The sequence below is a fragment of the Pisolithus orientalis genome, assembly GCF_024613125.1.
Source record: "Pisolithus orientalis strain OTSU chromosome Unknown F5J12scaffold_38, whole genome shotgun sequence".
NCBI classification, from domain to species: domain Eukaryota; kingdom Fungi; phylum Basidiomycota; class Agaricomycetes; order Boletales; family Pisolithaceae; genus Pisolithus; species Pisolithus orientalis.
In genome coordinates, this window is record NW_026260819.1 from 325,515 (window position 1) to 339,840 (window position 14,326).

The 14,326-nt window shown below is 46.7% G+C and overlaps 1 protein-coding gene across 1 annotated transcript; it reads left to right on the forward strand.

The window, feature by feature from the left end:
• Positions 1-757: 757 nt before the first annotated feature.
• Positions 758-2,331, forward strand: F5J12DRAFT_854723 (uncharacterized protein; the record flags this gene model as incomplete). Its single annotated transcript, XM_051746641.1, has 6 exons — positions 758-901; positions 952-1,012; positions 1,065-1,294; positions 1,352-1,548; positions 1,616-2,019; positions 2,114-2,331. Coding segments are annotated over 5 exons (923 nt in total), but the record flags the coding sequence as incomplete, so codon positions are not given.
• Between the last annotated feature and the right edge of the window lie 11,995 nt (positions 2,332-14,326).

Consider the following 14,326-nt stretch of genomic DNA (forward strand, 5'->3'; position numbering starts at 1 on the left):
ATCAACCGAATCTGGTAAGATGTTGTTTTCACCGTTAATACTGAAAGAACTAGAAGTCGTCGCTTATTTTCAGAGTGCGAAGGCTACTATGTATCGCTAAATCGTCAGTTGCATGCAAAACTCGAGTGCTTTGGCAGGGAACTACTAAGCTCTTACATGTGGACCACTGGTTTGAGACAGCTCCCGAAATGGCTGTCGCTCTGCGGCCGCTGGTGCCACCGAGTGAAGTTTCGAGGGCACCTCTGCTTTCGCCTCACTCGAGTTCGTCTTGAAGTGATGTGCCCCCAGGATTGATGGTCTCCAATACCCGATTTCCTCGCACTGTAGGCTTGAGCTTCGTCTGATAGGTTTCACAAGTGTGCAACAAATTTTTGTTTCAGAGTAGAACGTTAATTCGTGGGTTCTCATGTCACTTCGCGGTCTATAACATGGGGACTATCATTACATACTAATCTCCCTTGTCACAGACAGGGGTATTGCCAGTAACACTGTTATCATGCTTGGGTCCTGCCAACGAACCATGCGCCTATCAGCTCAACAATATTTAACTTCTGCCCATTTCGACTCAAAACCAGTACGTCCCCCCCTTGCACCTCCTCTCACGCTGCTTAGGCCTGCTTCATTGTGCATCATGGTAAACCTAGATGTGGGCCTAGGTGTGATAGAGAAAGCGAGAGGTAAGTTGCACTAACTGCGTTGTTTCTCACGAGGCCTGGTTGACCAAGCACGCAGTTCACAGTGGGAACTACGGTTTTACAGGTGGTCGGATTGTTGTTGGCCGTCTTTCGGTTTTGGTTCCGACATCGAATACAACGGCTGTGGTGGGAAGACGCCTGGGCGTTCGCCGCCTTCCTCTTTGCGATCACTTACCTGACGGGAACGTGGTTGGATGTCTTGTATCGTACATCACACGTTTTGTGCTTCAGGGTGCCGGTCTCATCCTATTTCCAGGGAAACCGACCTCAACAGTCGGGTTTTGGATGTACGTTTTCTCATTCAACCCGGTGATATGGTACGAGATAGCTTCTTCTCAATACTGCAAATCTAACGATCACCGCGGAAAGGCTCGTGCGCCACAGTACACTATTCACCGTGGCACGGATTGTCTATCCGACTCTGACACTGAGAAGAATGGTGTTGGCAATAGGATTGCTGTTCTTCCTGTTGTTTATCTCCTTCATGGCAGCAAAGTTATGGTATTATTGCCATGACTTGAGCTGGATGAACAATACCTTGTACTTTGGAAATGCACTCCTCCCCTTGGCCACCAATTTGATTATCTTTGAATTGACGAGTGAGTTTGGCCAGTCGATACCCGTTATATTTATCCTCCTCTGACAACGCAGCGTAGCTGATTTCATCACCGATGCAATCCTTATTGCTTTACCCATTAAGCTCCTATGGAACGTCAAACTGCCGACGCGACAGCGACGAATGATCCTGTTGATTTTCGCGTCGGGTATCACGATCACGCTCGCCGCCATCTTCCGTGCCACATGTCAGCTCCTAGGCCTCAATCTGATCGTTTCTTTAGTCATGGATGCTGAGGTGAGGGCACGCCAGGTTATTGAATTCCCTGATTCAGCTCCGTAAACTCGCTTTTGTTCGCACCCAGATCGCGTTCTCTACCATTATGTGCAACTTACTCGTTTTCGTGACGTTCCTCTATCGTTATGGTCGTTCAGCAACTCCTCCTCCCTCGACCGACTTTGACGAGGATGACGACTATACTACACCGGTCCGGCCTCGTCAGACCACCCAGCTTCTGACAATAGTTGAAGTGGGCGGCTCGGATTACTGCTCAGATAACGCGACGCCTACGTGGAGAGACGGATATAGCAGCCAAGCAATGTCTGGCACGCACAGCTCCTCGGAACAACAACAACCTGAAAAAACCTCAAGTTGATCTTATCCTGCCGCTTCTCGTCTCCCCCCCCGCCTATTTATTCATCCACAAGGCGCACTTCGACCTAAATATGGAACTAGCTCTTGAGCCTTAACGTTTTGTTGCCCACATCAGTAAGTAAATAGATGTTTTAAACCTGTCACCGACTGGTCGTGACCGTGATTCCACCATTCCCCGTCCCCCTGATGCACTGTCATATACTTACAGTTCTCAAGTCGAGTTTTGCTTTCGCTCTGGTCTCGGTCTCCCCACCACACCAGCATGTTGTCTCGATAACTCCGCAGCCTTTACCCCGTGTTCCGATGTGCACCGCACAAAGAGGGAAGGGGGAAAAGACCATGTAGAGTCCATAATAGGGTATTCCTGTATGAGTGGTGTCATTAATTATGTACACATTCGCTGGCAGAAGTCCTCCGCAACCATGCTTGAATCAGAATATGCCTGCTGATCTGATCTACAATGTCAGACACTTCTGCATCAGTAAATTCAGCCAAATTACAGCATGCACATTAGACAGTTTTTGAATGCTCGGCAAACACTGGCGAACATTAAGCGCTTGAAAACCCACATCTGGGAAACAGCTACGCGACGCGGCTGTTAACAGCTCTTCCGCACTTGAGCGAGCTCTCTCATTGGCCAACAAGTGTCTTAGCGAGTCTTATGACCAGTCACTTCCAAACGGAGGCAGGTATAACCTGCTCACTCCCTCGGGTAGTTTTGCAGATGGTGTGTTACGTAATGGATCTATACCATATTGGGAAATATTTTGGTACTTAAGTATTATGAGATTGTGGACCCCGGAACCGCCTAGTAGCTAATAGTCTAAGCTACTAGAATTTACTAGCAAATAACCATTGAACGTGTTTTTGGAGATTTGGAAAGAGTACACCCTTAGCTTCCTTTGCTGCCCCCCTGATATGTCATGTGACATACCAGCAGCATCTTTGTGACAGTGTCTTCATCAGTAAAGCTAAGTGTTCAAAAACCTGGGTTTTCAAGTGCTTAATGTTTGCCAGTGTTTGCCAAGCATTCAAAAACTGTCTAATGTGCATGCTGTAATTTGGCTGAATTTACTGATATTCTGAGTCTGACATGCACATATTTTGTACAATGCAACCCTTGTTATCTCAGGCCCTGGGCCCACAGATGCCTACTCAAACTGTCTTTCATCTCTGGCTAAGCTGCAACATGTCTATTATTTTTGTATAATAAAAAGTTGTATGCACATGTACTACTGGGTGCTGACTAAGCATGCAAAATTGCGCACTATGAAGCAAAAACACAGTAGTTGTAAGTCAGAAAGGAAAACAAACAAAAATAAAGCACATAAACTACAACAATTTGAAAGGTCTCATTGAGTGGTACTGCATTCTGAAAAAAGCAAGAAGTAGGATGGTGAAATGGGCAAGCTATTGTGCACACACCTGTGAGGTATCACCTGGGGAGGGAGAGGGGAGACCCTTGAATGATAACAGCTGGGGAATCAACACCAAACTATGGGAGGTGGTAGCATCTGCAAGACAGTCGAATTACAGCATGCACTTCAGACAGTTTTTGAATTGTTTGAGAGCTCAGCACACACTGTTACTGATGCTAAGCGCTCTAATGTTGCTCTTAGAGCACTAAGCGATTTGCAGATGTAGGAAACCCATAGACATACATGGACAAACATGAACCACACTATTTAGACCACCCAATCCAGAGCTATACCCATAGTTGCCTCACCACCTTTGCTAGTAAATTCTAGTAACTTAGGGCCTGAACAGTAGCGAAATTTCTGCTTCCTTATGCAAAACATATACAAACCAAGTCTTTGTGGAGTTCAGTGGACTTCCAAGTTGATACCTGGCTGTGGGCACATGGCAATCAACCACTCATACACTACACTGTTGACTATTGCTATGGTTGAGAATTGCCTCATTACCATGGAGGAGGAAGAGGAGGATGATGATGAAGATTCCAGGTCCGATCTCATTCAGAGGGTGCTAGTCATGCAGCAGGTTCAGAACTATGCAACAGTCACCACTGTACTTGGTATATACCAGGCTGCAATCACAACCCTTTGAAGCGCTACCCCAGAACCTTACCACACATCTTCTCTTTTGGGACAGGGATGGGTAGATGAACTGCTTAATGGGCACCCCCAGCAGATCAGAACTGAACTTGGCATTCACAAACATATCTTCCTCATGCTCATATCTATCCTTTGAGAAGGGCAGCTTCAAGATTCAAGAAACATCATGCTAGAAGAGCAACTGGCAATTTTCCTGTATGCAATGGTTATGGGCTTATCAGCCCAGCATATTGGCGAGCAATTCCAACATTCAACAGACACTATATCACAGTGAGTGTGCAGTCACCTGAATGCATGGAATTTCTGCTAATCATATATTTTACCCAGGTATTTCAAATGAATGCCCCATGCATTCAGTGAGGGTCCAATTTATACCACATATGTCTGCCTTCCCAGAGCTGATTCACCAATCCCCAGTTGTATCACTGCCAATACTAAATTCTATCCTTACTTCAAGGATGCCATAGGTGCTCTTGATGGCACACATATTGCATGTGTGCCATCAAAAAGTGAACAGGATCTGATGTGCAATCACAAAGGTTTCTTATCTCAAAATTGTCTCATTGCATGCTCATTCGATGGTATTATTACATATGTTCTTGGAGGCTGGGAAGGATTGGCCACTGATGCTACTGTCTACCACAATGTGTGCTTGTGGGACTTCATGATTCCTGATGGGCGCTATTATCTTGCTGATGCAGGATATCCATTGACTCCACAATTACTTGTATCGTACTGTGGCCAACATTATCATTTGGCCGAGTGGGGTCGAGCTAACTCACAGAAGTATCTATACAAGTAACTCAGTCGCACGCAGACAGCGACAATGTCTGTATATATTTACCTATACAAGTAACTAGGTGCATGGTAAGCATAGTAAAGTAAGCAGAAGGATATTGTACTCACCTCAGTCGTGTGCAGACAGTGACAATGTCTGAGGTGATGGGGTCTACAGTGCAGAACTAAATACTGTAATGTAACAATAGAAGTGAAACACTGGGTGTTGAACCCATTTACAATAAGTATTGTCTTGTTGTGAGATGCACTATGGTCTTTGTGGATAACAAGAGGACTCACACATAAGTGCGAGACACTGTGAATACAATAAACATAAGGACATGGAGAGTTAGTTTGTGTGTTCAGTAACAGTGTTGAGTAAGAAAAGGGTCTAAAGCGGAAACCAGTTCTCACGACCCAGAGCGGATGTGTTCGGAATGGGCTACATGCGACTTGCCAAATCTAACACTCCCCCTCAAGTAGGATGTAGACCGAGTTCAATGGCGAAGTGCTTCACCTTGGGCGACGGTAAAGCTTTAGTCAGGGTGTCGGTGACCATATTGGTGGTGGGGCAGTAGATTAAGCAGATCTTGCCATTTTCAATGACCCAGCAGATGAAGTGGAAATGGATATCGATATGTTTGGTGCATGCATGATATTGATGATCTTTGGTGAGTGCGATAGCTGATTGATTATCTGAGAACAACGTGGTCAGTTCAGCGAGTGGCCCAAACAGCTCTCCAATGAGCAACCAAAGCCATAAGGCTTCCTTGGCTGCATGGGTGGCTGCCACATACTCACTTTCAGTCGTCAACAGTGAGATGATTTCCTGTCGTTTTGAGGACCATGACATGGCACCACCATCTATCAAGAAAGCATACCCTGAGACGGCTCTGTGGTCTTCTGCCATACTTCTGTCTGCATCTGCATATCCTATGAGCATGTTGGGTGTCCCACTGTACGTCAACTTCAAATTCTTGGTTCCAAGAAGGTAACGATATATTCTTCTAACTGCTTCCCAGTGGGGAATCCCAGGATTTCCAGAGAAATGGGAGACGGTGGTCACAGCATATGAGATGTCAGGACGGGTACCCAGGGAGGCATACATCAGCGAGCCAACAGCTTCGTGATATGGTATGTGTTTCATCGCAGTGTATTCAGCACCGGTGGAGGGTGACTGACCAGAGTGCAGCTTTGTGCTAGGTTCCATGGGGTTTGATATGGGTTTTAACTCATCAAAGCCGAAGTGTTGGATGATCGATTCGATGTAGGGATGCTGGCACAGTGAGATAGTGCATTCATCTCGGTTTCTGGTGACCTCTATCCCGAGCAACCAATGGAGCTCGCCAAGGTCAGTTATCTCGACGTACTTTCTGATGTCCCTTTTGAACTCATCAATCTCGCTTGAAAGTGTGGCAGCGATAGTGCAGTTGTCGACATGTACGACAATGATTATGAGCTCGCCGGTGTTGCGATGTCGGAAGTACACGGCTTGGTCAACAGAACACTGGGTGAACCTGAGCTTGTCTACTAATATCTCAACTAGCCTCTGGTACCAGCGATGACCACTTTGCTTTAGGCCATACAAAGTTTTGCGAAGGTGGCAGACCTTGTGTGGGTGATCAGCAGATTCAAACCTGGGAGGCTGGCGCATGTAAATGACTTTGTCATCGGTGAGTGTGCCATTTAGGTATGCTCCTTTGATATCTATCTGATGGAGTTGTAGATTGGAGTGAGCAGCCATTGCGAGTACAACATGGATGGATGCAAGTGTTGCTACTGGTGCAAATGTATCGAAGTAATCAACACCTTCAACCTGCGAGTACCCCTGGGCAACAAGTCTGGCCTTGTGCCGCATGATGTTTCCTGCGGCATCCTTCTTGGCCCGGAACACCCATTTTGAACCTATGTCATTTGCACCAGGGGGTAAGTTGACGAGTTCCCAAGTTCCTGCATCCCATAACGTTGCTAACTCCTCTCTTATTCCATTTTCCCATTGCAGCCAATCGGGACAGCGACGAGCTTCAGCTAGCGAGCTGGGCTCGAGAGCTTCTGTTTCGGCAGTAATCTCGTCCATAGCCATAGCAAGGTCAATCCGACATAGGTCATTGTCCGAGTCTTCAATGATAGATGCGAGTAGGGCTGTGGCAGTCTCTTGCTCCCCCTCGAGCCTGACAGGGTTTGAACGTTCCTCGACAATGGTAGGTAACTGAACTCCTTTTGGTACTTCAGGTGTACTGTGACGGTTGGTACTACCTTTTCCAGCGAGAATCTCTGCGAGGTGCTGGCTGGGTTTTCAGATTCATTTCGCAACAGGTGGATCGGCTGGAAGCGGTGGAGGCACGGGTTGAGCTGGAGCGACTGGTGGAGGTGATGGAGCTGCAGCAATCTCTGCGACAGGCGCTGTAGACGTTAGCATCGCGTTTGGTAAGTACGCATCTTCTTCCTCCCCCTCACGAGGTAACGGCTCAGCCGAGGAGGGGTCCCAGTACACGTTTCTTTTGACAGTGACTGACTTCTTTTCAGGCCAGTATATGTGACATCCGTTGGGGCTGTTATCATCTATTCCAACCCATTGGCCTTCAGCGACGCATCCTCCCAGCTTGCTTCCGCCCTCAATTCATACCCAGATGTTTGAGCCCCATGCATGGGCTCGACTAAGGTCAGGTTTCTTCCCAGTTGCAGCTTCGAGAGGCATTCCTCCATCAAGTGCTTTAGTGGGGGTTCTGTTCTTCAACCAGATGGCATGACATACTGCCTCGCCCCAAAGTGTGCGAGGTAATCCACTCTCATGTAGCATGGCATGTACTTTCTCCAGCAATGTGCGGTTAAGGCACTCAGCGATGCCATTGTGCTGCAGGGTATTGTGTATGGTGAGTTTTTGCTTTGTACCAGCTGCCCTGAGGTACATCACAAATTCTTTTCCTAGGTACTCGCCGCCTCAATTGGAATGAAGAGTCTTCATGCAGGCATTATGTTGGGTGTGACACCAGGCCTTGAAATCTTTATAGGCCAAGAAAGCTTCACTTTTCTGATGGAGGAGATGGATATAGGTGAGTTGTGTCTTGTCGTCAGTGAATGAGATGTAGTAACGCCGTCCTCCGAGAGTTTCAACAGGTGCAGGTCCCCAGAGGTTGGTATGCACTTCTTCTGCAAATGCAGTAGCTCAGTCTCTGACACATTCCTTTGTGACAGGCTTTCTGGTCACCTTCACATATATGCAAGCTTTGCAGAAGGTCGGTTCGTCCTCTGACAAGTTGAATTTCAGTCCTGACACGAGTCCCTTTTCAGCTAAATGGCGGGCAGCGGTTGGAGATATGTGACCCATCCTTCGGTGAAGCTCCATGATGGTAACCATCTCAGTCATGGAGTTTGCTTGGTCGCGATCATCGTTGTGAATGATGCAATAGAGACCAGCTTTGGACTTGGGGACACGTCCAACAATGTCGTTGGTGGGGTTCCTGATGATGCAGGTGCCTTCAGCGAAGGTGACAGAGTACCCTAGCTGATCAAGGCGGCCGATGGATACGAGGGTGTATCCTACCTCGGGCGAATATAGCACCTCTGTAAGTCTCAATTTAGTCACATCATACCCATTTGGTACTTCTATGACCATCTCCCCCATAGCTGTGGCGTTAAAGAGTTGTTTGTTCACCACTGAGAACGACCTAGGTGGTATGCTCGTTAGGGCCTCAAATCTCTCCTTGTAGGGGGAGATGTGACAAGTGGATCTGGAATCATAGAGTTCAATGACATGTGCATTAATAGGGCTGTCATTTACAAGGTTTGTGAACTCTGGGGAGGTTTCAGTGGGCTCATCAGGACTCGAGCTGTTTCCACAAGGTGAGTCCTCGCCATCCACTTCCTCTACCTCACTGAACCAGTCCTTGTTGCAGGCGGTGAAGTGTTGCTGATATTCGTCATTGTCATCCGAGGATATGCTCAATAGATCAGGGAGCATCACCTCATCATCCAGCTTGTCCAAGGCATGGGCCAAGAAGGTGCCCTCTTCATCAGAGTCAAGCATCACAGCATGAGCAGATCCATTTGTAGCAGTGGATGTAGCTTCTTTCTTTTTATCAGGATCAGGACATTGAGACTTGTAGTGCTCCCTCAACCCACAGTTCCAGCAGGGTCCACACTGGCGAGCGTGCCCTCTGGAGCTTCCTCCTCGACCTCTCCAACTCCCTCATCCTCGATTAGAGGAGTTTCCAGGGGTCATGGCCAAGGCTATGTCGCCTTCACAGGTTCTTTGCTTAGGACGTGAGTGCTGCATCTCCTTGTGGCTTCGTCTTCCTGATTCTTCAATAATAAGGGAGATGAGAATATCGGGGTCGACAGTTTGCATTGGGCTGTACAAATGAGTGGTTGCGAGCTGACCAGATGCAAAGCTGGCGAGGTATTTGGGTAAAGATTGGATGATGGTCGATCAATAGTCCTTTTCTTCAATCTGTATGCTGACGGCTGCCAACTTGTCTCTCTTCGTACACAGATCATCCAGGAATTGGCAGATGTCGCCGTTGGCAGGGCATTGCATGCCTAAAAACTTCATTCGCAAATCCATTTGAGCATAAGCTCCCTTCTCAGTGTACTCATGAATGATCTCATTCCACATGGCAGTGACACTGCTAAGGCTACACACCCGAAGGGCAGTGGAATCGGGGATCCATTGAGTAAGTAAATGTTTTGCCATATTTTTGCTTTTCTGCCACTTAGCAAGTTCATCAGCGTCAGGAGGGACTACTGTCACGAATCCTTCCTGATCAGTGGAGGTTGTACTGGCAGGGCAAAGAGAGGTTCCATCAAAGTGGGACCATAGCTCCTTAGCTTCGACAGCAGTCTGGAAGCGAAGGGAGAAGATCGCCCAGTTTGCACCTTTAATATCGAGCTTTGGAACGATGCCTGGGAGTGTATCAGTGGTGATGGGGATAGCAGTGGTCATCGCGGGGAGATGAGGGTCGATTTAACAGCAAGAATATCGAAACAATGGTGAGACGTTGTGAGTCAAAGTGAGGTTCAGTGGTGAAAACCAACCAAAACCAACACAAAAGACAATGAAAGCGAGTGGTGGTGTGCCTATGTGGTACCTAGATGGTAGAACCTGTTCTTTGGGAGGGTTTTTGTGAGCTACAACACTCAAAGATGAGTGCTGAGGGTTGGGGGTGCTCCTGACGAAGAGGGAGCAAGAATTTGATAGAAAGCGATAGGGTAGACTGCTGTCAGCCTACAGAAGGATGGATGGTGACTTAATTCAATGTCCTAAGCTGTACTGAGCTCAGGGAGGGCTTGGAGCGAAGTATATGGATGATAGATGATGATAAGCAAAGTAGATGATAGCTAGACCCTTAATAAAGTCTCAACTATCAAAGCTGATGAATGATTTACTGAGAGATGATAAATTGTGAGCAAGAGGGGCTCTCTGATGTCTTCTTTCTTTTTTGCTGCCTAAGTACAGTGACTTATATACAGTACAGGGGTGTTGCCTATGGAAAACAAGGTGCAAACACTTGGTAAGTGATTGGTAACTGATGAGTAAGGAATGTAAGCGATGGGTAATTGTCTTGGAAAGCATTGGTAAGCATTGGTAAGGATAAGTAAGCCAAAAAGCGAAGAATCAGTAAGCAAAGTCAAAAGATTGGTAAGTATTGGCAATAGGTGAGTCAAAGACAGTCAGAATGTCACAGTATGAGTCAAGCAATGTCAGGAACTGGGAAAGTGCACTCTGGGCCAAAGTGGGATGACAGAGAGGCAGTGCTGATCTGATGCCGATATAGTACATCCAAAAGCGGACAGGGTGAGTCAGATGTCAACAGGGGTCAAGCTTTGGGGGTCTGTGGGGTGACAGGAGCATAGGGGATTGCAACTTTCCCCCCCAAACCATCCTCTCAGTGAAGCAAATAAAAACTTCATGAATGACGCTCTGTTGGAAGAGAGGATGAAGGGGGAGCATCTTCTGCTGTATCTTGCAACAAGGAGGCAAGATGTGCATCATACTCATCATGGATGCAATCAGGGAGAGTGGAGAACAGTAGATTATACTGTAGCTGTCACAATTTTGGAAGAATGATGGACGAGACTGGTATAAAGATGTTGCAGGGGGCAGGGAGGAAGGATCCATATGCTTCTTGGACTGGAGAGACTGAAACGACCACATAAGACCTTTCCAAGCAAATGACAGACCTGAGGTGACCAAAGAATGTCCTCCTGGAGGTCATACTGACAAAAAGAACACACTGTCCAAGCTGGATGGGCTGAGAGGGGGCAGATGAGGGTGGGATGTACCAGGATGCTTCAGGACGAAAGCTGGTAGGAACTCCTGGTAGATATATGTAGCCATGGTCCCTAGCAAAGGGGACAAGCGAAATGACTGATGTGGAGGCAGCCATATCAGAAGAATTAGCGAAATGAGCATCTTTTGGAGGGAGTGCTGTAGAAACGTGTGGAGTGCGCAAATCCTTTCCAATCTTGGAAGGTAGGATCGCATGGCTGAGCACTACAAGCGAGTGTGGGAATGGTTTCGGTGTCTGCAGAATTGGTGGAGATACATCGAAAACCAGAATGCTGTACACGGGCGCTTAAGAATTTTATTGGCACTTAACTTGCCTCCTCCTTTTTCTTTGGCATTGACAACTTGTTCTTGTGTGAGGGATGACTGCCAACATTGCTGGCTGTCCTTCTTCGCATGAGGGCTATGGTCTTCACCTCCATTCATCAGCTACATCCATGTCCACCTCACCAAACACCTTTGGTGTGTGACAACATGTTCAGTAGGCTATTAGAGCTTGGGGCTCATAACCTCACAGAAGTATCTATACAAGTAACTCAGTCACGTGCGCAGACAGTGACAATGTCTGTATATATTTACCTATACAAGTAACTAGGTGCAGTGGTAAGCATAGTAAAGTAAGCAGAAGGATATCGTACTCACCTCAGTCGTGCACAGACAGCGAACAACATCTGAGGTGATGGGGTCTACAGTGCAGAACTAAATACTGTAATGTAACAATAGAAGTGAAACACTGGGTGTTGAACCCATTTACAATAAGTATTGTCTCGTTGTGAGACATGCTATGGTCTTCATGGATAACAAGAGGACTCACACATAAGTGCGAGACACTGTGAATACAATAAACATAAGGACACGGAGAGTTAGTTTGTGCGTTCAGTAACAGTGTTGAGTAAGAAAAGGGTCTAAAGCAGAAACCAGTTCTCATGACCCAGAGCGGATGCATTCAGAACGGGCTATGTGCAACCTGCCAAATCTAACACTAACTTATGGTAAGTACTATCATATCCTTATGTACATTTGATTCTCATTCACTCCATACAGGCCAAAGGATAGCAAAGAACTCTTCAACCTTTGCCATGCCATGCTTTGAAACAACATCAAGCATAACTTTGGAATCATAAAGCAGCATTTTCACACCCTCGTTCTTCTGCCCAAGTATGATATGGCAATCCAATCATGGTTGCCTGTGGCTGCATGCTGCCTTCACAATATTATCTGCCTCCATGATCCTGACAATGTTGACATGCCAGATCCTGATGCAGTTGGTGAAGAAGAAGGGCCACTCCTAGCACCTGAAGAAACTGATGTCAGAGACTTGCAAGATATTCCATTGAACACTGAGTCATGCAGGCAGATGAATGCCTTGCATGACACAATCGCAATGCAGATGTGGGAGGACTATTGTGCTGAGCTTGTGAGGTGTGGTTGATTCAGCCATTTGTAGTTTTTGTATTTTTTGTATTGCATACCCTGTATTCACAACTCTCTCATGAATGTTACTGCTCCCAAACATCATGACTCGACCTTTGCATTGTGATTTACTACTGCATTGACTACAGTGTAATGGCACAAGTACAGATAGACTACTTATCCCCCCCCATTCCTGCATATTCCAGAACCTCACAGCCAACTGCCTCAAGCCTCATCTTGACCCAAAACATTCTGTATGTTGGCAAGTGAGCAGTGGCATTCTTGTAACCTGCAACATAAGAAGGTTTCTCTTCAAATAGCATTTGCAAGTGGACCAGGTTTTGCTCTGAAAGGTTCTTCTCAAGCTCGAACATCAGCATGCAAACTTCATCTAGATCTCAGCTCTTGGATTGGTCAAGAGCAGTGAGTGTCTTGGTGATGTTATCTTGCACACCAGTCATGAGATCCTACACTGCATCTTCAAGGCCAGCTGTCTGTGAGCGTCGCTTTCGAGAACCAGAAGAACTTCCCCTGGAAGCTGTTGTGGATGTGGTGTCAAGCTCAGCAGTGGCATCACTTTTCTGCTTCTTGCCATGAGACAACAAGCCAGATGAAGGTTTGATGGATGTGCTTACTGATGTCATTGCAGAAGATGGTGGTGATGTGGGAATCAACAAAGGGGAGACCATGGGGTCAGGTAGGAGTATGGGTGGCACACCAGACCAGGCCTGCAAAACACCTGGTGGTAGAGGCATACCCTGAGCATTTATAGTGGGCTGCACTGTCTGAGGAGTCAGCATAATTTGACTTTGATCAGGAGACCTGGGTTGATACAGCACAAAGGTAAACTGTAAAGCAGCTTGCATTGGTGGCATGGGGGGAAAATTGGATGGTGTGGATGTGGAAGCCTGGGACCTTTGGGCAGGGGGTCAGGAACAGGTGGCATGGTGTGCATTGGTGCCCCTCACCTTGTCAGGAAGGACAAAGTCTCGCATACAATCGAAGTATTTGAAGCCTGTGTTGCAGTACTGGGCAGTATCTGGTTGATTCTAGTGGATGGTCAAGGATTTGCACACCACATAACAAGAAAATCCCAGACATACCTCAAAATATCATCCATCATGAGTTGCCCTGCCTCAGTTACAACATTATAGCACCTTTTGCTGCTGAATACACAAGCCCTGACCCCCCTGCCACAGCTGAAGCTGCATAATAATCCCATTTCAGCTGTTTATGAGATGAGTGATACAGAACACAAGGATAAATCAATCAACACACACTTTCCCACTTGTCCTGACAGTTTTTTGCAGTTTTACAGTAGCCATTGGGTTGGACAGGTAACTGAGATACTAAATTGTTAAAGTGCCCTGCTTGAAAAGCCATATGATTGCCTGCCTTGGGTTGGATTTCCTCCAGAAAATCAAGAAGTATCTCAACATCTGCATGGGGCCATACAGCTTGCAACTTTGGCTGAGGCTCAGAGCTGGAACTGATTGATGGGGCCTTTCCCTTTGACCCAGAACCCCTACCTTCCATCTTGCTGTGAAGTCAAAGTGAGCAGCAGGTCAGGGACAGGGAATGATCTAGCCTGCGATAATGGTCAGTTTGTTGAGGTGGCATATCATACTATGCATACGTGGGTAACTGTGAGTCATCACCTGATCAGTAGACACTACAGTTGCAGATAGTCTGCAATTATCAACTTGGAAGTCTGCTGAACTCTGCACAGACTTGGTTTGTATATGTTTTGCATAAGGAAGCAGAAATTTCGCTACCATTCAGGCCCTTAGACTATTAGTTACTAGGCAGTTCCAGGGTCCACAATCTCATAATACTTATGTACCGAAATATTTCCTAATATGGTATAGAT